The sequence below is a fragment of the Stenella coeruleoalba genome, assembly GCF_951394435.1.
Source record: "Stenella coeruleoalba genome assembly, chromosome: 17".
Lineage (NCBI taxonomy): Eukaryota > Metazoa > Chordata > Mammalia > Artiodactyla > Delphinidae > Stenella > Stenella coeruleoalba.
Window position 1 is genome coordinate 4,174,482 of NC_137163.1, and position 25,017 is coordinate 4,199,498.

At 50.3% G+C, this 25,017-nt stretch overlaps 1 protein-coding gene across 4 annotated transcripts in view; it reads left to right on the forward strand.

Annotated features, from left to right (window-relative positions):
- COL22A1 (collagen type XXII alpha 1 chain) overlaps positions 1-25,017 on the forward strand; it is a 261,534-nt gene that overhangs the window by 50,699 nt on the left and 185,818 nt on the right. For all 4 annotated transcript variants that reach the window (XM_079902136.1, XM_079902139.1, XM_079902138.1 and 1 more), the window contains exons 4-6: positions 3,809-3,883; positions 11,126-11,237; positions 15,354-15,477. In XM_079902136.1, the coding sequence (XP_079758262.1) occupies positions 3,809-3,883; positions 11,126-11,237; positions 15,354-15,477 (311 nt within the window). The remainder of the gene's footprint in view (positions 1-3,808; positions 3,884-11,125; positions 11,238-15,353; positions 15,478-25,017) is intronic.

Consider the following 25,017-nt stretch of genomic DNA (forward strand, 5'->3'; position numbering starts at 1 on the left):
TCCCGGGAAAGTGCAGTGAGTTCATGGTGTGTCCCTCTGGGAGCAGCCGCCCTGATGAACCAAGACTCGGCCTCTGTCGAAGGTTTCTGGTGAGAAAGAGCTCCTCCTGTGGAAAGGGATCTCGTTGCTCTCCAGAGGTCTAGAATGTTCTGCCTTCCTGGAAGCTGAGGGAATACGAGTGGCAGTGGGTGACAGCACATGAACTCCAGGGGAGCAGGGGCTTTGTAATCAGCCATGTCTGCTTTGTTTTCACACTTTCAAGAAGGAAAACCGGCCAACTAAGCAAGAGCTAATTCAGCACAGGTTTTGATTCCTGAGAACTTACCCTTATCCTTAATTCCAGAACTGCTTTTTATGTTGACCCTGAATGATTACCTGTAAATCTGTATTGATTGGATAAGTGAAGGTAATCCAGTTTGTCAGTAGTTTCTTTACCAGGAAAATGAGTTTCTTTTTCTTACGCTTTTCACCTAGGCTTGGGGGTAGCTGGAGTTCCTCTCTCCTCAATTCTAGACAGTCCTGCAGATGTTATGTCCCACGTTTGAAGGAGGAAGAAGGGAAAGTACGCCTGCCAATCCCGTCTACCTATCTGTCCCCTTACATTGGGGAAACCAAAGCTTTTTAAGACACCACGCCTTCTCAACCAAGCACGCTCTGGTATTTATGTCCTTGGCCAGAGCTGGGTCACAGGTCCATCCCTCGCTGGAAGGGTGGCTGGAAAGGTGGGGAACAGAATTACCATAATGGGCTTAGACCAACCAGCCACAGCTTTTCTCCATAGGCGGAAAATGCTGCCATTCTGAATAAAAGTGACGCTCTTTTAGCAAGGAAGGAGTGGGGCATGGGTATTAGGGTGGCAGCTAGCAGTGTATGCGACACCTCAGTGGCAGGAGTCCTGGAGCCTGTGCAGTCTTCTCACCTGATTGTCGACATCATGACGCAGCCCACGCCCCAGAGGCGTCCAGGCCGCCGCTCAGCCTTTACTGCTTGGCTCAGGCGGCACTGGTCGTTCTGTTCAGCACAGACTCGAGGCCTGTTCTGTGCCTGGAGCCGTGAAGGCAGTGGACGTACAGCTGGACTGAGGCTCAGCTGGGTGTCCAGACCCACCGGGGAGGCAGCCACGCCAGTCAGTGCCTTCAGCATGGTGCCGCCGGCTCTAGGACACGGGCGCTGCCGGGGGGCCCTTACCCAGGCTAGGGTGAGTGGCAGCAGGGTTGAGGAGGAGGGGCCTGGGAAGCGGGGACACAGGAGAGTCACGGCAGCGCGGGCGCTTCCTTGAGCGTGCCTGCTCCCAGTCCTCTCACAGCCCACGAGTGCCCTGAAGATAGGGACGGTGTCTTATCCCACTTATGTGTCCCTGGAGCTAGCTCAGTGCCTGGAATGTGTCTGGAGCTCTGTAAGTATTTTAGTTCGAATAAATGAGTTAACGTGGAAATAAATAGATCATTACCCAAGAGGTGGGCGTGTCTTGGCCAAAGGGAGGTAGTCACGGGCTGAGAGGGACTTGGGATGCTAACCTCCCTCCCTGCCTAGAGGTGAGCCTCTGGGGCCCCATCTTCCCTGGGGAGCCCGGCTGCAGGGGGTATTTTTTTTTTTTAACATCTTTATTGGGGTATAATTGCTTTACAATGGTGTGTTAGTTTCTGCTTTATAACAAAGTGAATCAGTCATACATAAACATATGTTCCCATATGTCTTTTGGGAGCCATTTGTCCTGACCTACTAAGTCAGCTCTAAATTCCCCCTTGAGGCTTTGGAGTGTATGAGGCTTAGTGATGGCCCCAAAAGGAGATTGGCAGGTGGTTTGGGGACTGATTTCTTAAAGCAGTTTGGGCAAGCGCTAACGTCTTTGAAACGTTTCAGTCTTTTCTGTGGTCGTAGCTTTCGGACTGCCTTTGACCGTCCCGGCTTGGGAGTCAGGGCAGAGACAAGGCTCAGTAGCTTTGCCTGCCCTGAGCTCCAGGTGTCAGCCTCCAGAGGTTTGCTCATAATCAAGGCTAGAACCTTCTGAGTCAACTCATTTTAGATGACGCATGGTCCCAGCCAGTCCCTCTGGCAGCCTGCCAGCCTTAAAGCAATTGGCCGTCACCCGCAGCTGCCGCTGTCCTGGGTGGCGCCGTCTAAATGCTGCGCGCTGCTGGCATCCTCTTGCATATCTGGTTCTAGACAGACAACTCCGTGCTCTTTCCAAAATAACTCCTTCCTTGGGGCTTGTCAGACCTCTGGTGCCTTTGGGATAAACATTAAAAATACCTCCTCCCAAATCAGGGAGGATCTCATTCTTTCCCCTCAGTGCTGATTGGAAAAGGGGCCTCAAACTGGTCCCGCAGTGAAACATTTGTGAAAACGTATGAAAAGAGATTACTGCACGTGGAATTGATGGGATGACAGAACTGCCTAATAACGTGTGATTATTATAATAATGTATATAGTAACCAGATTGCTTCAAGGGCAGGGCAGTATTTGTACTAAGTTGCCTCCGGTGCTTCATTTAAGTCCTGTTACGGCTTGATCTTGCTTCGTCCTCCAAGCAGCCCTGCAACAAGTGTGTATTTTGTAAGGTGTCCCACGTCACACGTACTGACACCGACAGAGAGATTAGGAGACCTGCAGTGGACCCAACACTTGGGCCTGGAACCTTAACGTTGACAGTTGGTGCTCTCTCTGGGATTCTTAAAAATTGAAGTATAATTAATTTACAATGTTGTGTTAGTTTCAGGTGTACAGCAGAGTGATTAAGTTACACACACACACACACACACACACACACACACACACACATATTCTTTTTCAGATTCTTTTCCATGATAGGTTATTATAAGATATTGAATATAGTTCCCTATGCTATACAGTAGGTCCTTGTTGTTTATCTATTTTATATATGGTAGTTTGTATCTGCTAATCCCAAACTCCTAATTTATCCCTCCCCTATCCTTTCCCCTTTGAAGGAAACCGTAAGTTTCTTTCTGGGAATTTTAGGGCAACTGGAAGAATCCCTTTTCCTTCCAACTTTTTTTTTTAAGTGAGAAATCATGAAGACATTCAGATAAGACATTTACGTAATATCGTATAATAAGGCGTTTATGTAATATCGTATAATGAAGTATTTTTCACTGTGTGACTGACTCCATTGCCTTTGTGTAACTGAGCAGTCTTGCTTCTTCTGGGCTTACGCCTGCTTCTGGAATTGCACCTAAAGCTCCCTGGGGCGGCATAACAGACACCTTGTAGGTGGGCCCCCAGCACGTTTCCTGTTTCATCGACACCCTGCTGGCTTGCGATTTTCATCTATAAGCTCCTGCCTTTATGAATGAAGTTCCCTCTGCCTGGATCGCCTTTTGGTCTTTTGTCCATCTGGCTGAGTCTTACTGTTCCTTTAAGGGAAACCTCAAACATCGCCTTTCCAGGAAAGCTTCCCTGACCTCCCCAGGCTGGGCTAGGTGTTGGATCAGAGTCCTTAGTGCCCTAGCAACCCAGACCCATTTCTGTCACTTATGACCCCATTGATCGTGTGGATTTCCGTGTCTGACTCCCTCTAATGGATGACTGTGAGCTCCTTGTGGGTGGGGACCATGCCTGTTCTTATCTCATCCCCGTATGAGCACAGTATTAGCAGAGCCGATGCTTAACAAGTACATTTGGGAGTAAATGAAACACTCCGTCAATGTGGCGCTGCCTCTGCGTCTGCCCCATCCTGGACGTCCTGCATGCAGGGGGGTTGGCGCAGGGTCCCAATGACGTCACGTGCCCTGGAGGAACCGTGGGCTGCGTTTGCTCATCGATCTCTGTTTCCTCTTGCTTTTCTCAGACGTGCTCTGCCCCAGCCTTCGTGTAGAAGGAGATCGCTTTAAGCACACCAATGGCGAAACCAAGGAAATCACAGGTAAGAGAGTAACAGCCACCCTACACGGCTTGCTTTCTGTGCTTTTTGCTGGACTTGACCATGACCCTCCTTGATTCAAGGGTAGCCTTGCTGGTGCTGTCCTCATTCCTGTCCTTCACCGAAGTCCTAATAGGATGGTCTGAGCTGTACAGGTAGCAGCTCCCGTCAACGAACCGTCAACAGGGAAGACCGTTCACGTGTTCCCTCTGGGAGCAGGTGGTGATGCTGTAGGGTCGGTAGAGAATGCAGTGGAGTGAGTGACATGGTGAGTGAGTGATTGGCAGCCGGGCAAAGGGTGAATAAATAAATGCATTTGGGAGTGAATCAGAGTCATAAATACATGAGTGAATCAACGGATGAGGGAACACAGAGACACACGACTGCGGAGCCAGCGGCAGAAATAAACTCCGCGGAGGCTGTCTCTGAACGCGACCACGACTGGGTAACTGAGTGCGCAGGGGACGCTGAGCCGGCCCCCTCGTCCCGATGGTGATGAGCGTCCATTAGCTCCTCCCGGGCGTCCAGCTGAACACTTCAAGTACATGATCTCAGGGAAGTTCTCCTCCCTGCAGGACACCAGCCCTGCTCCCCTCACCAACGCCGGCCCCGTCAGGAGCCCCGTGTCTCCACCCCAAAGCATCTCGGGTCCATTTCTAACCAGTGCAGTCAGTCTCCCATCCAAGGCAGTGAGCCCCGGGCCATCAGAACCCGGTGTCTTGTAGGTGCTGCAGTGCTCCGCCCCTTCCCCAGGGAGCTTGCCCGGGTTCGCCTGCCCATGCGGACACGCCAGCGTCTGCACCTTGGCGCCTCAGGGTTGTTTCTAGAACAGCAGAAGGCTGTGCTCCCTGTGTGCGCGGCAGGTGAAACGTGCCAGAGGATTAACACCCCTCGGGAGTAACCCAGCCCTCAAGCAGTGAGCGTCGGTAAAGAAACACCCGGCCCCTTGACCCACTTGCCAGCACGTCCCCACAGGGGGCAGCTCCCCTCAGGGGGCAGCCGGCTTGGTGCTGCTCTCCTCGTCAGCTGCCGTGCCTCCCTCCCTGCTGACCCTTCTCCTCCATCGAGCGTCTCCCGGATAAACTAGCACTTCTGCGGGGAGCGCCTGGGCTGTAGTCAGTGCTCAGTGAGGTGCTTACTCTCTCTATCAGGATGTCTTTGTCTAACTCCTGAGAGCAAGATGACTTCCATCCTAGTCACTGTGTTAATGCAGCTACCTTGAAGTGAAAATATTTATAGCCGAGTCACCGTCCAAAGGGCAAAACTGCTGGGAGCACGGATGTCCCCACTGATTGCCTCGGTACTACCCAGCGGAGCTCTGGCTCTGGGTAATGTATTCTCCATCCCTCGAGCCTGGCTGGGCCTCTGCCGGCTCTGCCCCCGAGTAACTTCCGCTGAGGTCACCCTGGAAGGCAGATCTTTACCTTGCTGCATCGTCCATGTCGGGCTTCCTGAGCGATGAATCCCTCGTAACGGCACCTCCCCTAAATAATTCATTATCCAGTGTGTCTGTTCACAGAAGGGAAGTTACGACAGTCATACCATTAATAACAGAAATAGTAATAACTGATGCTTACCAGCACTTACATGCTTACCACGTCCTTGCCTGCCAAGGGATTTGCACTTATTTTCTCATTTAACCCTTACAATGTAGGAGACCAGCACTATTGTGTCTTTTGTAGCTGGGGAAACAGGTACAGACACATTAAGTAATTTGCCTGAGTTTGTGGCGGAGTCAGGGCTAACATCCAGCCGTCGGAAGGAAGAGGGGGAGGGAGGGAGGAGACGCAAATGAGCACCATTTCATCTGCTGTATCGTCTGTAACTCAGAAGGAGCTTTCCTCTCGTTCTACGGACTGAAGAGCCCCCAGTATTTTTTTCCACTGAAGAATAACTGATTCTGGCTGGGAAGATTCAGAACGTGTCTGTGTGTACGTGTGTGTGCACGCATGTGCGTGCGTGCACGTCTGTGTGTGCACGCGTGTGCTTACGCAAGCTGGGAACAAATCCTTTCGGCTCTGGCGTGTGAGGATCCCGCTGAGGAGTCTTGTCGCGATTGGATAGAAACAGGACCCTCTGTGCAGAATCCGCTGTGTGGATGTGCCGCCGGTGAAGCCTGGAACCTCGCCTCCCCTTGGTGGGCTCCGAGGCCCCCAGGAAGTAAATCACAGCGCTGGGTGGGCCTCCATCAGCACGTGGTGCAGATGCCCTGCTTGTGCAGCTCTGAGAGCAGAGAGCCTGCGGGATCTATCGTCTCCTCTAATTATAACCAGACCAGAAAAGAGGCTCCTGCCAGCTGGAGCTGAGACCGGAGTTAGGGAGAGATGGAGCCGCACACTTGCCAACTTAGACGCAGTCGGGTAACCGGAGCAGCTTTTGTAAAAAATGCAGTTCCCCAAAGCCTCACCTCCGGGCGGTTCCTTAAATGACTCCAGCTATTTTTAGGGCTTATCTGGGCTGGAACAGTGAGCACGGGGAACAGAACAGACAAAGCAGGTTGGAGACCTGGGTCCATCACCCGACTCTCTGAGATTCAGTTTCCCCACTTACGCAACAATACATCCGACATGATATCTCTGAGGACCCCTCCCAGCTCTAAAAACCGAATGTTCTGCAAATTCTAGTGACTGAAGGTGTTATACAACATTCCTGGGGGGTCAGCTATTTAAAGCTGAAAGAAAGTGCTGGGCACGGTCCAGCTCTGAGATTGGGCCACAGACATCCTAATGTCTCCCTGCTCCTACCTGAGTTCCGACCTCCAGATAACAGGCGCCATGTCACGAGCATCTCCGATAGTCTCAGCTCACTGCCCCTTCCCTCCCTCCTCCCAGGCCTGTGTTTCCAAGTCTAGTCCTCCCCAGTCTCCCCCAGGCCGGTACGTCCCACCGTTGCCTCCTCCTCCATCCCCACTGCCAGAAGGTCTTCGAGCACAGAAACAAGATTGTGTTTCTCCCTTGCTTTAAAGCCCTTCCGCGGCTCCCCACTGCCTGTAGAAAGAAACTCAAACCGCCTCGCGTGGCCGACAGAGCCCAGCCTGATCTGCCCCTGCCTAGCTCACTCCCCTAACCATGGCTCCTGACATCCCGAAATCGTGGGATTCTCAGAAAGAACCTCGGTGCCTCAGGTCTGGTGACCTTTGCACATCCAGTTACCTTGGATGCCCTTCCCTCCATCTCTGTCTGCCCAGATTTTATTTGTTCTTTAAATTCAGGCCAGGCCTTGCCTCCTCTGGGAAGCCTTCCCTGATTGCTCCTCAGCTGGGCAGGGAAAATATTCCATGTGCTGTTACACAAGCCCAGCCATTCCCCCTCCTTCTCATTTACCCATCCATGATACCAACACAGCTTCTCTCTGTGCCTGTTTCTCTGTAGACACTAAACTTTTGGGGGTTGGGGCTGGGATTTTGTCCTGTTGAGCATTGGAGCAGCCAACAGGGCATCTAAATGGAGGAGGCCCTTAATGTTTAGTGAGTTCCTTTCTTCTCTCCTTCCCTCTTTCCACTGACGGTGCCTCAATTAAGAACGACAACCAGGGCTCTTACTTTTTTAGGGATGGAAACATGAATCAGATCAGGTCCCATCCTTCAAATTGCTCACCTTCTCCTGGGGACAGATTAACCGTGTGCACCTCGGCCAGACCCACGAAAGACCCGGGAGTAACTTCCGTGCCTGGGGGTCCGGCAAAGCTTCGTCCAGCGCGGACCTTTGAAGGACTCTGGGCGATCGTCACGGTGTCCCTGATACCACCTGGTTCAGCTGAGTCCGTGACTTCGGGAAGGTGCATCCTTGCAATCTCTACATTAAACAATCGCCGCTTTATCTCGCGGTGCCTCGCATCAGGGTCCATTTACCTCGGGAACATTTTTCATTTTCCTTCCCGGCCTTTATTTATTGCAGGCAATTCATCTTTCTCTCGGCGCCCTTTGCTGCCTCCTAGTTAATTGCTTGTTGTTCAGAGTTTTGTGGTGTTTAAGTCTTTGTTTTTATCCATGGAAGCCAACGAAAGTGGAACTAGAAAGTAGAGCATATGTTTGCTTTTCTAAAGCTATTTTTTATTCTCCCACACATGACTGCTACAAGGAAGCCCAGCTTCAGGTGGCGGTTTCCAGTGACAGGGACGGAGCTGTGAAGTAGAGGAGCGGGCCTCTCTGCCCTTCTGCCTGGCACCGTAGTGGGCAGCATCGGGCCCGTGCCCGCCGGGTTCTGAGCCCGCTCTCTGAGTCAGAGCCGGCACTCAGTGGGCGCCCCCGGGGCCCGCGCATCCCTGTGGGCCTTGGGCAGCCCCGTGAAGTGGGAGTTTGCAGGGGCTGAGTAGTTGCAGCAGAGTCGTGGAGCTGCGGAGTCTAAGAGCAGGGAGGCCCAGGTGTGTCTCACTGAGATGCTCTCCTGTCCCCACTTTCCCTCCTTAAACGAAAGTGGTGCTTCCCTGGCGCGACAGCCCACCCCGTGTCCAGGCAGTTACCGCTCCAGGGCTTTTGCTCCCCGGCCGCTGAGAGCCTCTGAGTGCTGACAAACGGGAGAGCCCCCCGGGACCCACTTGCTCCCGCAGGGGGAGATGGCAGGGACGCCCGGAGGCCCCGAGGCCCGAGGCGGCGAGCCTGCAAGTCGGGCCCCTACCCTTGCCTCGTTGCTGAAGGAGACGCGAGGATGCGGGCTGTGGCCCGGCCGGCGCTGGGCCTGCTTTCACACCCGGGCAGAGCGGCTCCAAAACCTGCGCCCGCCTCTTCTGCCTTTCCTGGGAACAGAACCTGAGCCCAAACGGGCCCTTCACCGCTCGGCGTCCCTTCCATGGAACCCTTGTGGGCCACTCACCCCATTCCCAGGCACCAGCCCCTCCCACTGTCCTCTGCTTCCCAGCCCTGCGGGTCACTTCCAGGTCCAGGGCCACAGTGCACGGGCGGTCCTTTGGATCTTCACGAGATCCCTCCTTGGGTGGCCCAGTGCATTCCACCCGCTGATCCCGCTGGACCCGCCGGGCTCTGTGAGGCCTTAAACCCAGAGCTGCGGGTGATGACGTTGGGGGGTGCCTGCCCCTTGGGGGGCCCCTGCATCTCTGGGGAGGCTAGGTCGTTTGCCTCAGTGGGCACTAAAGGGCACACTGTTCCAAGGTGTGCTGTCTTCATCCCTGAGGGAGCTTCTGGGTACATGTTTTCTATCTTAAGGACCAAATCTCGTCTAACGTCGTGCCATGAATTCTGTTACTTCGCTGGTGTGCGCGATGCTGTTTAGAAATGACACGATGGCAACTCCTAGTCATTTCCTGAGAACTAGGCAACCTCAGAGTGGCAGGGGCTGGGGAGGGGCCGGTGCCTAGAGTCCCCCAGGGCCTCAGTCTCAGCACAGCCTTGCTGTGCATGGAATCCCTCCCAGACCATCAGAGGCCCTGCCCCGGGCCTGGAACAGCCCCTGCTCAGGTGGCCCGCCCCCTGAGGCCTGCCCGGTCACCCCTGCTCACCTCCCATCAAATCCTGTTTAATTATTCCTCACTGCCTGCAATTGTCCTTTACGTTTGTGTGGACATGTGCTTATTATTGGCCTCCCACTAGGGCACCAGTTCTCCCAGCGGTGTCTCCAGTGCTCATGCATGCTTGGCACAGAGCAGGATCTCAAAACATATGTATTGAATGCGTAAGTGATATCCACGGATAGAATCTAGGGGGAGAAGAGGCTGTAATCATTGTAAAGGGAACTAAATAATGTGAAAATTATTTTGTGGGTCTCCTGCTCTATGTCAGGCTCTGTACAAAGAGCTTTGTATCATATCCAAGCTTCACCACAATCCTATGAGGTGCAAAGACAATCCCCTTTTTACAGATGAAGAAATTGGTGCTCAGAGACGTCAGGCAACCTGCCTAAGGTCACACAGCTAGGGCCTGGTGGTCAGGAACACAGCCCAGGCCTGTCTGACTCTGCTGCTGAAACTCTCAATTGATGCTAATTCCTTTCTGTTCTTACAGCATCTTATACAGGGCTTGGAACAGAGAGGCTCTCAAAATACAACTTGAATGACTAAATCGTCTCTTAGGACAGAATCTAGTTAGAAGATGTTTTAGTCATCCTAATGTGAGCCCTGCAAGCTCGTTTCCTGTTTTCCATGGCAGCATCTCAGAATGTTGGAGACAGCAAGAACCTTCCTGAAGTCTCATGGGTTAGGTGCCACTGATGCCGAGTGGTGTGTTAGCCCGGGGATGCGGAGACAAGTGAGGCCGGGTGCCCACCCACAGGTGGCTTCCTCTCATCTGCTGCGAGGTTCCCCTTCCCCAGGGACGCAGTGTCAGGCTGGTACATCCCACTGTTGCCTCCGTGTGGGCATCGTGGTTGGGCTCCTCTGAGGACCCCAGCTGCAGGACTCAAGTCAGCCCCCCCAGACTGGTCCATGTGGTTTTGTAGGGGGTCATGGATAAGTTTGTGCTGCTGATGGTGGAGAATCCTGAGTGAATAACTGACCTGCTGAGTCGGTTTCCTACCACGGCTGAGCGACCGCCTGGGATTCTCTTGACGGCCAAGGTGGCGGGTGTCAAGTCTCTGTCACAGCCGAGTACTGAGGCTCTTGCGGGTTCTGTAACCCGCTCAGCATCACACAAATATGTGACTGAGCTGGATGACCCCCGTCCCGCCAGCTCGCCTGAGCCCAAAGTTCGTGTCTTTTCCATTACTTCGTGTGGCCAGTGAGCAGGGTCCTCTCTCAGAGTCATGACAAAAGGAAACGCGCCTTTCCGTTAATGCAGAGTCACGAAGAGTTTTCTTCTCTCTGATGTTTCGCTCTTTAAAATCATGCAGTTTAAAAGCTGCTAAATTATAATTCAAGCAGAGTCCAAGTGAATTGCGGAAATGTGGCTGCAAGAAGGAAAGCCAAAGTTGCCACTTAGCCTGCAGAGCCAGGCTGTGTGAGCCGGGTGTCCCCACGTGGGCTCCCTGAATGCCAGCCACACGGCCAGAATGGTGGCCGACTGCTTACTCCATGCTTGCCTGTGATCCAGGACTTTCACGAAGGCTCATGTTTCATCGGAAACCCCAGCGTCTCTGCCTGTTTCCTGCAATTGGCCATGGAAACAGAAGCTGTCCATCTCCTCCCTCTGCTGTTTCTGTTTTCACCTGGGAAATGGATTTGCACAGTTCCCTACGCTTAAATCCTGCTCCCCCAGGGCAGGACGGGCTGGCCACCTTCCCAGAGAGCAGATGTGCTTTTCCTCTGTCTCCCGGGCTCCTCTGGCCAAACTCACTCCTGGCTCTTCTCTTTGGACAGGTTTTGACCTGATGGATTTGTTCAGTGTGAAGGCGATCTTGGGGGAGAGAGAGAACGGGGCGCAGAGTTCCTACGTCCGGATGGGAGCCTTCCCTGTGGTGCAAAGGACTGAGTGAGTGCTTGCTTCTCCTTCTAGACCTGCCCAGGACGCCTCTGAAAGGGTGGGCAGGCTCTGGTCAGCACGGTTGCCCACTGAGCACTGGGCAGGGATTTCGCCTACAGAGTGCCTGGTGAGGTCACCCTGAAATGAAGCAGCCGAATCACTGACCCGGGAATTCAGCCTCGTTCTTAACCATGTATTACCGTTGACGTTATTGGTCCCCTGGTCCTTCTACACTCACCTGTCCGTGAGGTGTGGTGTTCATCCTCCATCCATTCATGCCTGCGTTTTTCTGTTCGTTCAGTAAACTACAAACGTTCATCATTATGGCTTAGATCCACGGCACCTACTGTGGGCCAGCCACTGCGTGACACGCGGGCAGAGCACCACCCAGAGTCATGTAGTCGTCTTGGCCAGTGGAGACCCAGTTCAGTGTTTGCTGGGTGCCTGGCCTTACACAAGTCATGGGAGGTCCCTGTGCCCCAGTCATGGCATCTGTTTCATCTGAGGTGAATGTGTCCGCCTTGCAACGTCATTTGAGAGGGTCATGATGCAAAGATGAGTCCAGGGTCTGAAACCTGTGGGGTCTCCAGTCCAGGGCTAATGATGACACCAAAATTAATGTTCCGTTCTTCTCCTCTCAGGCAGAATGGTCTTTTGAAAATGAAAAGTGATATTTTATCTTGACATTACTCTTCATCTTAAAACTCTTTAATTACTTCTGAGTGTTCTTAAGCTAAGGGCCTGGGAAGACCCTGTGTGTGATCTAGCCCCGTGCTGCCTTTCTGGCATCAGGTTGGTCCTGGCCTGTCATTGTCTGCACTGCCCTCTCTCTACCCCTGCTTGTCCTTCAAAGTACAGCTCATCTGTCCTGCTTTCAAGGATGCCTCCCCCTAACTCTGAGGTTAAGCCAGGCCTCCCCTTATTTTCTCTCCTCACAACCTGTCCTCCTGCATAAAATGTAGCAACATTGAAGCCAGCGACTCGATTGTGCAATGAGTCATTTGCAGACTGTCTCCCCAGCTGTGGGAGAAGCTCCTGGAAGGGCCCGAGTCTGGTCTCTGCTGCGTCCCAGCATGGAGCTGAGCCCTGCCTGGAGGAGGGGATGACTCAGTCCACGATCAGTGAGAAGCCTCCGTTAGATACTAGCCTGGCAAAGGTGGGCTTTGCCACGTCAGGCCTCAGAGCTTGCATTTTGCAGGCATGCAATCGTTTCTCCAGCTCGGTGGGCGTTCTCTGAGTGCCAGCCTTGCACCAGGACTGTATCGGGCCCTAACGTCCTCCACGGCTCACAGCGCCAGCATCCCGGGACAGTGCTGGTTCAGAACAGGAAATGCTACGTCAGTTTCTCTCTCTGGGTCCCGTTTCCTCACCCTGCGATGGAGACCATATCACAGTCAGCAGACCCTCAAGGGAGGCGTGCCTTCCTGACTGTGGGTGTCGTTCTGTCCACACAGGGGCTGAGATACAGATGCTGGGTGATCTTAATCACCTGGTCCCATGCTCATTTGGGGGCCACACAGGGATGAACAGAATCCAGGTTCCATTTCCCACTTAACTCCCCTTACTTCTTTGGCCTAACTTGTCCAATTCATCCATACCACTTAGAAACAGAAAAAAAAAATCACAGGCAACTTCACTTTAAAGCAAACGTACAAGGGGATTCCTTGGCAGTTAGGACTCCACACTCCCACCACAGGGGGCTCAGGTTCGATTCCTGGTGGGGGAACTAAGATTCTGCAAGCTGCACGGTGTGGCCAAAAATGATAATAATGATAATACAGCAAACGTGTAATAGAGAAAGAACAAAACAGAGGGAGGAAAGCACGCGTTACACAAATGCGGTGGGGAGCCCAGCAGAGGCCTCCCACTTGCTGAGGGTGCCGTCTTTCTATCAGGGCATTCGGAGCAAACAGCACAATGGCTCTGGACTCTGCTCTCTGGACGTGGGGCTGAAGTGTTTCTGGGAAATGGATTTGGGCTCATGTTATGCTGAGTCGTCCTGAGAAGGAATTTCTACATGGTTTCGAGTTTGTTTTAATGGCAAAACAGAAACAATCAAACCGACAGAGCTCTGACGTGTTGAGTGAGAATAGCATCCCTTTCATTTCTAATGCAATTTACGCAGATACATACCTACACGTATAATTTTTAATGTATGGGTTAATTCTGTTCATAATGAAAAGGGGTGTCAATATTTGTATTTTTCTTACTTGCTAAACGTTTAAAGGGCACTTTACACACCTTATCTAACTTATTTCTCACCACAGTAAAATGGGGGGAGCAAGGCTTGTGTTATTCTCAGCATTTATCTGGTGCGACATTTGAGGCTCAAAATGGGACAGTAACCTGTTCAAAATCTCATAGTTCCTAGGAGGCAGAGGTTGGCCTCAAACTCAGGCCAGTCCTTCAACTCCAATCCCTTTACCCTCTCCTGTATATCTGTATATATACACAGCCTAAGAAAAAGTATTAATCTCTCGATAGAGAGAGAGAGAGAGAGGCACACCCCGGAGATATTGTGGGTTTGGTTCCAGACTACTGCAATGAAGCGAATATCAAAACGAAGAGAGTCACATTTTTCGGTTTCCCAGTGTGTATAAAAGTTATGTTTACACCGTACTGTGGTCTTTCAAGTTCGCAACAGCATTACGTCTTAAACACAGTGCACATATCATCGGCACTGATGGACTTGCTTGGTGCAGGGTTGCCACAAACCTTCAATTTTAAAAAAAAACACAGTATCTGTGAAGCACAGTAAAGCTAAAACACAACAAAACGAGGTGTGCCTGTAGATAGAGATATAAATGTAAATATAGTTATCAATATATAGATATAGTGGATTTAGATACATAGCATATTTGTATATTATACATACATGTGCGTTGAGAAGTAAGTGTGTTTCGAAAAGAACAGTAGCATAGTTGGCCTCATTAATGCAATGAGAAGAAGAAAAAAACTGAAGGGCAATGTTCAGCTGAGGCTCCACAGCCTGTGCCCGTGCAGAGCGGTGGGGAAGCCCCGTATCCCTCCCGTGTGGCAGTGACCTAGGACGTCCCTGAATCCTGGGAAGGCCCGAGGGAGTAAAGGGCACTGCTCCCAGTGCCTGGACGTGATCCTGGGTGAAATCCCAGCTCAGAGAACGACTCTGGACGGCTGGGCCAACTCCCGGCTCGGATCTGTGAACCGAGATCACAGAGGGAGGACCAGTCTGTACTCACAGGTTCTACAGCCAAACGAAGGGTCCCTCAGGGTCCACGAGTCTGAGAACCAGAAACCCAGACGCCTCCTCATTTCCCTTCCTGGCTCTCTGGCCAGACAGTTTCCACCTCCTCCAATGCAGAAGGCAGCGCCTCGCATTCTTTGCCCCTAGAGCAGGGTTTGGCCCGCCGTGAGTGGGAGTGCCGGGCAACAGCTGGCGGTTAAGAGGAGAGCTCTGGAGACCCGCCGCTGTCTGCAGGGGAGCCTCTGCTCGACCGCTGAGCAGCGGGGTGCAGGAGTCACCCCGTGAGAGCCTGGCCGCCCTCAGCTAGGGCGGGGGCATCACAACACCGTACATCCGTAGCTTCTGTCGCGGAACAACGTGCATGCGGAATTTGTAGGGGAAAGGGCAGTGCAGGGCTGTCTGGGCTGGAGCTGCAGGGGCCGAGGGATCCTCCCATTTGAGGACCTGGTCCCCCGAACTCAGGAAACCAGTGCTCTGTGGAGACGGAGGATGTCCTGGCACGTGGGGCAGGGACCACGCGGGCTAAGATGTGACAGTGTGGCCTTGCCGAGGGGCAGCAGGCAGGGAGAGGTGCAGCACTCAGCCACATTTGGCCCCGCGGCGGGGTGGCAGTTCAGCATTTATTACTGATTCTGGAGAGATGGAAGCAGACGAGCACTGCGGGGGTGGATTTGACAGGGCTGAGGGTGGGTGCACCGGGACAATGAAGGGGCCACAGCGAGGGCCAGCGGAGGGTTGAATGGAGGCCCTGATTGAAGGGAAAGGCGGTAAAGGCAGGCGAGCAGGTGGACTTTAGAACCCTAGGAGGTCAGAGTGGCAGGACTTCGTGACCCCGGGGTGCGTGGGCCTCCTTTGCAGCCTCTTCTCTCAGCCCGGCGCCATCTGTCTCTGTCTCCCTCCAGGGATGTGTTCCCGCAAGGCTTGCCTGATGAGTACGCCTTTGTCACCACCTTCCGGCTCCGGAAGATGTCTCGGAAAGAAGACTGGTACATCTGGCAGGTCATCGACCAGTACGGCATCCCGCAGGTGTGAGCAGCGTGCCTTGTCCGGTGCAGATTTCCTTCTCCTTCTCGTGGGCTTGGCATCAGCCACCGTGTTTTCTCCTGGGGTCTCTGTCCTGGGCCTGGGAGATGGAGGGTCTGGTGTCCACAGAGGCGCAGGGCAGCTGCAGGGGCTGGCAGACCACCAGAGGGCTGCACTTCTTCCTTGACGGTCAAGTGCCCGTCACCTGGTGGGGCAGAACGCCCAGTTCCTGTCTCAGGGGCCCTCAGCCCAGCCAGGGAGGTGGCAGCCCGTGCTGCTGTCCTACAGCACATGCTTTCTTAGCAGCACGTTCATTATGTAGTGCAGGAAACTGGCTTAGAGTCAGCACGACCTGGGTTCAGACCTCGTGTCTAGTCCTTTCTTGGTGTGGCCTCTGACACACGTTCACTTTCTTCTTTTTTTTTTTAAATTTTATTTATTTACTTTTTATACAGCAGGTTCTTATTAGTTATCTGTTTTATACATATTAGGTATACATGTCAATCCCAGTCACCCAATTCACCCTACCACCACCCCCCGCCCCCCTGCTTTCCCCCCTTTGTGTCCATACATTTGTATTTCCATTACTCTAGGAGGTGGGTCAAAAAAGATCTTGCTGTGATTTATGTCAGAGTGTTCTGCCTATGTTTTCCTCTAAGCGTTTTATAGTGTCCAGTCTTACATTTAGGTCTCTAATCCACTTTGAGTTTATTTTTGTGTATGGTGTTGGGGAGTGTTCTAATTTCATTCTTTTACATGTAGCTGTCCAGTTTTCCAGCACCACTTATTGAAGAGACTGTCTTTTCTCCATTGTATATCCTTGCCTCTTTTGTCATAGATTTGTTGACCATAGGTGCATGGGTTTATCTCTGGGCTTTTTATCCTGTTCCACTGATCTATATTTCTGTTTTTGTGCCAGTACCATATTGTCTTAATTACTGTAGCTTTGTACTATAGTCTGAAGTCAGGGAGTCTGATTCCTCCAGCTCTGTTTTTTTCCCTCAAGATTGCTTTGGCTATTTGGGGTCTTTTGTGTCTCCATACAAATTTTAAGGCTTTTTGTTCTAGTTCTGTAAAAACTGCCATTGGTGATTTGATAGGGATTGCATTGAATCTGTGGATTGCTTTGGGTATTACAGTCATTTTCACAATATTGATTCTTTCAATCCAAGAACGTGGTATATGTCTCCATCTGTTTTGTGTCATCTTTGATTTCTTTCATCAGAGTCTTATAGTTTTCTGAGTACAGGTCTCTGACCTCCTTAGGTAGGTTTATTCCTAGGTATTTTATTCTTCTTGTTGCAGTGGTGAATGGGATTGTTTTCTTAATTTCTCTTTCTGATCTTCCGTTGTTAGTGTATAGGAATGCAGGAGATTTCTGTGCATTAATTTTGTATCCTGCAACTTTACCAAATTCATTGATTAGCTCTAGCAGTTTTCTGGTGACATCTTTAGGATTATCTATGTATAGTATGTCATCTGCAAACAGTGACAGTTTTACTTCTCTTCCAATTTGGATTCCTTTTATTTCTTTTCTTCTCTGATTGTCGTGGCTAGGACTTCCAAAACTATGTTGAATGGTAGTGGTGAGAGTGGACATCTTTGTCTTGTTCCTGATCTTAGAGGAAATGCTTTCAGTTTTTCACCATTGAGAATGATGTTGGCTGTGGGTCTGTCATATATGGCCTTTATTATGTTGAGGTAGGTTCCCTCTATGCCCACTTTCTGGGAGTTTTTATCATAAATTGGTGTTGAATTTTGTCAAAAGCTTTTTCTGCATCTATTGAGATGATCATATGGTTTTTAATCTTCAGTTTGTTAATATGGTGTATCACATTGACTTATTTGCGTATATTGAAGAATCCTTGCATCCCTGGCATAAATCCCACTTGATCATGGTGTATGATCCTTTTAATGTGTTGTTGGATCCTAGTATTTAATGTGTAGTTGGATCCTTTGCTAATATTTTGTTGAGGATTTTTGCATCTGTATTCATCAGTGATATTAGTCTGTAATTTTCTTTTTTATGAGTTTGGGACTATTCCTTCCTCTGCAGTTTTTTGGAAGAGTTTGAGACGGATGGGTGTTAGCTCTTCTCTAAATGTTTGATAGAATTCACCTGTGAAGCCATCTGGTCCTGGACTTTTGTTTGCTGGAAGATTTTTAATCACAGTTTCAATTTCATTACTTGTGATTGGTCTGTTCATATTTTCTATTTCTTCCAGATTCAGTCTTGGAAGGTTATACCTTTCTAAGAATTTGTCCATTTCTTCCAGGTTGTCCATTTTATTGGCATAGAGTTGCTTTTAGTAGTCTGTTATGATGCTTTGTATTTCTGCAGTGTCCATTGTAACTTCTCCTTTTTCATTTCTAATTTTATTGATTTGAGTCCTCTCCCTCTTTTTCTTGATGAGTCTGGCTAAGGGTTTATCAGTTTTATTTATCTTCTCAAAGAGCCAGCTTTTAGTTTTATTGATCTTTGCTATTGTTTTCTTTGTTTCTATTTCATTTATTTCTGCTCTCATCTTTATGATTTTTTTCCTTCTGCTAACTTTGGGTTTTGTTTGTTCTTCTTTCTCTGGTTCCTTTAGGTGTAAGGTTAGATTGTTTATTTGAGATTTTTCTTGTTTCTTGAGGTAGGATTTTATTGCTATAAACGTCCCTCTTAGAACTGCTTTTGCTGCATCCCATAGGTTTTGGATCATCGTGTTTTCATTGTCATTTGCCTCTAGGTATTTTTTTTTCCTCTATGATTTCTTCAGTGATCTCCTGGTTATTTAGTAACGTATTGTTTAGCTTCCATGTGTTTGTGTTTTTTACATTTTTTTCCCTGTAATTGATTTCTAATCTCATAGTGTTGTGGTTGGAAAAGATGCTTGATATGATTTCAGTTTTCTTAAATTAACTGAGGCTTTGTGACCCAAGATGTGAAGTATCCTGGAGAATATTCTGTGTGCACTTGAGAAGAAAGTGTAATCTGCTGTTTTCGGATGGAATGTCCTATAAATATCAATTAAATCTATCTGATCTGTTGTGTCATTTAAAGCTTGTTTTTCCTTATTAATTTTCTGTCTGGATGATCTGTCCATTGGTGTAAGTGAGGTGTTAAAGTCCCCCACTATTATGTGTTACTGTCGATTTCCTATTTTATAGCTGTTAGCATTTGCCTTGTGTATTGAGGTGCTCCTGTGTTGGGTTCATATATGTTTATAATTGTTACCTCTTCTTCTTGGATTGATCCCTTGATCATTATGTGTAGTGTCCTTCCTTGTCTCTTGTAACATTCTTTATTTTAAAGTCTATTTTATCTGATATGAGGATTACTACTCCAGCTTTCTTTTGATTTCCATTTGCATGGAATACCTTTTTCCATCCCCTCACTTTCACTTTGTATGTGTCCCTAGGTCTGAAGTGGGTCTCTTGTAGACAGCATATATATGGGTCTTGTTCTTGTATCCATTCAGCAAGCCTGTGTCTTTTGGTTGGAGCATTTAATCCATTCACATTTGAGGTGATTGTCGATATGTATGTTCCTATTACCATTTTCTTAATTGTTTGGGGTTTGTTTTTGTAGGTCCTTTTCTTCTCTTGTGTTTCCCACTTAGGGAAGTTCCTTTAGCATTTGTTGTAGAGCTGGTTTGGTGGTGCTGAATTCTCTGCTTTTGCTTGTCTGTAAAGCTTTTGATTTCTACGTTGAATCTGAATGAGGTCTTTGCTGGGTAGAGTAATCTTTGTTGTAGGGTCTTCCCTTTCATCACTTTAAATATATTATGCCACTCCCTTCTGGCCTGTAGAGTTTCTGCTGAGAAATCAGCTGTTAACGTTGTGTATGTCATTCCCTTGTTGCTTTTAATTTTTGTTTGTCTTTAATTTTTGTCAGTTTGATTACTATGTGTCTCGGCGTGTTTCTCCTTGGGTTTTATCCTGCCTGGGACTCTCTGCACTTCCTGGACTTGGTGGGCTATTTCCTTTCCCATGTTACGGAAGTTTTTGACTATAATCTCTTCTTATATTTTCTCAGGTCCTTTCTCTCCCTCTTCTCCTTCTGGGACCCCTACAATGTGAATGTTGGTGTGTTTAATGTTGTCCCCAAGGTCTCTTAGGTTGTCTTCATTTCTTCTCATTCTTTTTTCTTTATTCTGTTCTGCAGTAGTGAATTGCACCATTCTGTCTTCCAGGTCACTTATCCGTTCTTCTGCCTCAGGTATTCTGCTATTGATTCCTTCTAGTGTATTTTTCATTTCAATTATTGTATTGTTCATCTCTGTTTGTTTGTTCTTTAATTCTTTTAGGTCTTTGTTAAACATCTCTTGCATCTTCTTGATCTTTGCCTCCGTTCTTTTTCCGAGGTCCTGGATCATTTTCGCTATCATTATTCTGAATTCTTTTTCTGGAAGGTTGCCTATCTCCACTTCATGTAGTTGTTTTTCTGGGGTTTTATCTTGTTCCTTCATCTGGTACATAGCTCTCTGCCTTTTCATCTTGTCTGTCTTTCCGTGAATATGGTTTTTGTGCCGCAGGCTGCAGGACTGTAATTCTTCTTGCCTCTGCTGTCTGCCCTCTGGTGGATGAGGCGATGCTTGTGCAAGTTTCCTGATGCAAGGACTGGTCATGGGTAGAGCTGGGTGTTGCTCTGGTGGGCAGAGCTCAGTAAAACTTTAATCCACTTGTCTGCTGATGGGTGGGGCTGAGTTTCCTCCATGTTGGTTGTTTGGCCTGAGGCGGCCCAACACTGGAGGCTACAGGCTCTTTGGTGGGGCTAATGGCGGATTCTGGGAGGGCTCATGCCAAGGAGTACCTCCCAGAACTTGTGCTGCCAGTATCCTTGTCCTCATGGTGAGCCACAGCCACCCCCTGCCTCTGCAGGAGACCCTCCAACACTAGCAGGTAGGTCTGATTCAGTCTCCTCTGGAGTCACTGCTCCTTCCCCTGGGTCCCTATGCACACACTACTTTGTGTGTGCCCTCCAAGAGTGGAGTCTCTGTTTCCCCCAGTCCTGTCGAAGTCCTGCAGTCAAATCTCGCTAGCCTTCAAAGTCTGATTCTCTAGGAGTTCCTTCTCCTGTTGCCGGACCCCCAGGTTGGGAAGCCTGACGTGGGGCTCAGAACGTTCACTCCAGTGGGTGGACTCCTGTGGTATAAGTGTTCTCCAGTCTGAGTCACCCACCCAGCGGTTATGGGATTTGATTTGATTGTGACTGCGCCCCTCCTACCGTCTCACTGCAGCTTCTCCTTTGTCTTTGGATGTGGGGTATCATTTTTGGTGAGTTCCAGTGTCTTCCTGTCAATGATTGTTCAGCAGCTAGTTGTGATTCCGGTGCTTTCGCAAGAGGGAGTGAGCGCACGTTCTTCTACTCTGCCATCTTGAATCAATCTCCACGTTTGCTTTCTGAGTCTTGATGTTCTTAGCTGGAAAATGGAAAACAGAAAACCTCCCAGGAACGGTTAGTGGAAGCACCATGTGGAATGATGTCTCTAAAGCATCGAATGCTGCCTGATGTGTGATACAAGTTTTCATGGTAGTCTCTGGTTTTACCTTGAACGGAGCTCTGCAGCTCGCCTTTGCCCGTGTCTGGTGCATGCTGGCCCTCAGTCCCTGTGAAGGTAGGCCCACCTGTCAACAGCACGCAGCCGAGTGAGGGGGGACCTGTCTCAGGCCCAGGCCACCAACACCATACACTGATCTGAGATGCAGACCCGATCCGCTTGTCCTCGGAGTTCGTGGACCCACCATACCTGTCATTTACCCTGGTCCTCTCTTGAAGAATGAACTGTGTAGCGACATTACTCATCTTCAGCTGGGGGACACTGACTTTATTTTCACTTGGGGTTGAAGTAAAATAAAAGCATGCTCAAGCCATTGCACTGCGGTAGCCGCACTCACGGGCTCCTCCCCCAGAGGCGACTTCCTCCATGGCAGTGAGCTCACTTCCCGTGGTTGAAGCCGGACCCTGCCCCCGAGGGCACCTCTTATCCACACTCACACGCGGTCAGTAGGAGCCAAGGACTGTCCCGAGTGCTTCACAAATCTTAACTCAGTCCTCCTAACAGCCCTATGGGTAGGTTCTGCTGTTACCATCTTACCGAGAGGAGCCTGACCCACAGCAAGCTTTAGGCGTCTGCCCATGTCTTCGTAGGTCGTGAGGGGGAGAGGTGGGATTTGAACCCAGACAGTCGAGCTCCAAGTCTGTCTTTTGACCACTGTGCCCCGCAGGCTCTGGTCCCCATCCATTAGTCCTGTCGAATGACCCTCCTGCAGCGTCCCTGGTCAAACTGAGATGCAGAACCATGGTCAGCCTTGACCGCCCAGTGGCCTGATTTCCTGAGTGTGGGAGGCCGACTGCAGGAGGTGAGACTCTTCTCCAGAGAGCAGGCAGCTCGTCGTGACCCTCACCCACCTCCATTGCAGACGCGCACGTCTCCAGTCTCCCGGGGTCCTGTGCTGTGGGCCTGGGCACCTGCCATGGCAGTCCTATGGGGCGAGCCCGCACCGCCCCTCAGTCTGGGTCCTCTTCCTCCATGGCGTTTGCAGGGCCGTGTCGGCCTCCTCCCCTCCTTCTGCCAGAATGAGCCCTGGGCTGGAATCCTGCAGAGCCATGCAGAGACAGAACCTGCCTTTTCAGAGAGGCGCCTGGCTGTTCCGTTCCACTGAACAAGCTTTGGGACGTGCCCTTCGCTTTGGGACGTGCCCTTCGCTTTGGGACGTGCCCTTCACTTTGGGACGTGCCCTTCACTGAAAATGACGTGGTGGCCACCCCACGCCTCGGGGAAGTCCTGACCGGACACAGGAGAAGTGGACAGAGGCCACGTAGAAGATGACCTGTGAGCCGACCGGTGTGAGCCACGCTGTCACGTGCTCTTTGTCCCGTAGCCCGGTAATAACAGGATCTAGATTTTTACACCATGACCCCACGGAGAATTTACAACCACCCTTGACCGTTGGCATTTTCCCCGTTTGTCCTTTGGAGAGACTGAGGGGCACTCATTCCAGATCTGATAAAGGGCCAGGAGGAGGCTAGTTCTGGAACAGGGTGGAGGGGTAGAGGTGAGACTCGGAACAGGCTGGAAGCCAGTGCAGGGACTGGAGAGTAGGCTCTGCGAGGTGGGCAGGCCTGGGACAGGGAGCCTGGGAGACCGCTGTGGTCCTCTCGGCAAAGGGTGATACTGACTCAGACCAAGTAGTCATAGGGACCTGGGGAGAAATGATGGGATTCTGCATATGTAGTTTGAAAATAGAACCAACAGGGTTTGCTGATGGATCTGAGGCATGGAGTGCCCTTCTGAGGCCCCCCCAGCTTGGACTCGGGCCTGCCGGGCCTTCCTCTGCTCTGTGTGGTGCTGGGAGAAATAGAAACGTTGGAGAAAAACCCATGTCCTCGTGAAGCTCCCCAGGTGGCTCAGGGGTCCAGGGCTCAAACAGGTGAAACATTTCAAGAAAGAGACCAGGCTTAATCATGATTATTAGATTATGCTTACGAGAAGTTTCAGGTTATTAGTCAGGGGTTCATAGTTTTGTTTTTCACCCTAACCGTAACATACCAGCAGACAATGCAGTTAAAAATAAATTTTAGGTTCCCCTTGGCTGTGCTGAAGCCATGTGGGGGACCCGAGACAGAGAAACCAGAACACCTGGGTGGTGTCATAAACACTGTGGCTGGTTCCCTGCAGGGCAGTGGGCTCCTTCCTTTAACCTCGGGGCTCTCATTCATTCATTCCCTTTCTGTTGAGTCCTACTATATGGCATGTGTTGTCCTAGCCACTGGGGTTAAAGAGATGAGCAGTAGAGACGGGGGCCTGCTTAAAAGGATGGGGCAGGGCAGGCAGGAAACGGGCGGATGAAATAAATGACCCGAAATGCTTTCATATACTGATCCGAAATGCTCTGAAAAAACAAATAAATCCACATGCCTGAGGATGTGAGAGCAAATGACCAGGTTAGAATCCAGTTACACGTGTGTGTCAGAGAAGGCTTCACTGCAGTGATGTCTTTGAACTTGCTTCATTTATTGTGGATAGTATTTAGAACAGTGCCTGATGTATAAGTACTATGTATTTTACATATCTGTAAATTCATTTAATTCTCATAACAGCTCTATCAAGTAGGCACTATCACCAGTGCCATTTTACAAATGAGGAAACAACACACAGAGGTTAAAAACCTGCCCGAGGTCACACAGCTTAAAAGTGACTTGCCAGTTTGGGTGTGGGCAAGCGGTAGACAGCCCGGAGTTTTGAAGAGCGTTTTAGTAAAGTGTCTCGGGGTAAGGGAGCTGATGAGGTTAAGGGTCAGGGTTAAGGAAACCAAAAAGATATTGTGGTGTCCTGGGATTAGCAACAGCAGGAAGTTCCTGCCCGGGGCCTGGATGGCCTGGGCAGGGAGAGGTTGGTGGTTCGCGGAGACGTCGTGTTCTGGAGTCGTGGAGGAGGGAGGGCTTCCAAAGGGCCCTGGCACGTGGAGGAACATGGCAGTCTGGAACCGCAGGGAAGCTGGGAGGGCAGAAGAGTCAATACCAGACCCCTCTCTCTTCCCGCTCTTTGATTTCCTCTCCCATGGGCCAGACTAACTAGAAGCCAAAGGGCATCGGAGCCCAGGTCAGGAAGTCAAAGGTCAGAGTCTGGGAGTCCAGATCCAGGTAGAGAGAGGTGGAGCGTGGATATCAGGGCAGATGGAGGCCAACCCCATGGAGACTGGACAAGAATATACCCACCCATCCATTTGCTCAGTGAATACCTATTTTCTGTGTCACGTTACGTCCCCCACCTCCGTGCGCTGAGGCAGTATTGATCTTGCCCACTCCTGCATTCCTGACACCTAGCAGGTTGCTTGCCTGTCACAGAGGATGTTCAGTGAGTATCGTGCAAGGGATGAAAGAATAAGCACATGGATGAGCATACGTTCATTCGTTACTTCATTCATTCATTTAAAAAAATTAATTTATTTTATTTTTTGGCTGCGTTGGATCTTCATTGCTGCATGCAGGCTTTCTCTAGTTGCGGTGAGCGGGGACTACTCTTCGTTGTGGTGCACGGGCTTCTCATTGCGGTGGCTTCTCTTGTTGCGAAGCACAGGCTCTAGGCGTGCGGGCTTCAGTAGTTGTGACACAAGGGCTCAGTAGTTGTGGCTCACAGGCACTAGAGCGCAGGCTCAGTAGTTGCGGCGCACGGGTTTAGTTGCTCCGCAGCATGTGGGATCTTCCCGGACCAGGGCTCAAACCCGTGTCTCCTGCATTGGCAGGCGTATTCTTAACCACTGCGCCACCAGGGAAACCCCTCATTCATTCTTAAAACGCAGAGGAAAGTAAAACTTCCTTCCAGAGTTTTCAAGGCATTTTGCAGAGGGCTGGAGGGTAATCCAGTGAACAGACAGCCAAGGTCCCTGCCACCGAATGGCTTTGTTCTACCAGGCCTTCAATTTTAGCTGCAAGGTGAGAGAGTTTGGGTTAGCGGATGGGGTCTCAGACTGGCACCTGGTATCTAGACACAGGTGGATTCTGTTCTGCCGTCTGCGGTTTTAAAAGAAGCTGAAACCAGTCAGTGTTTCTGG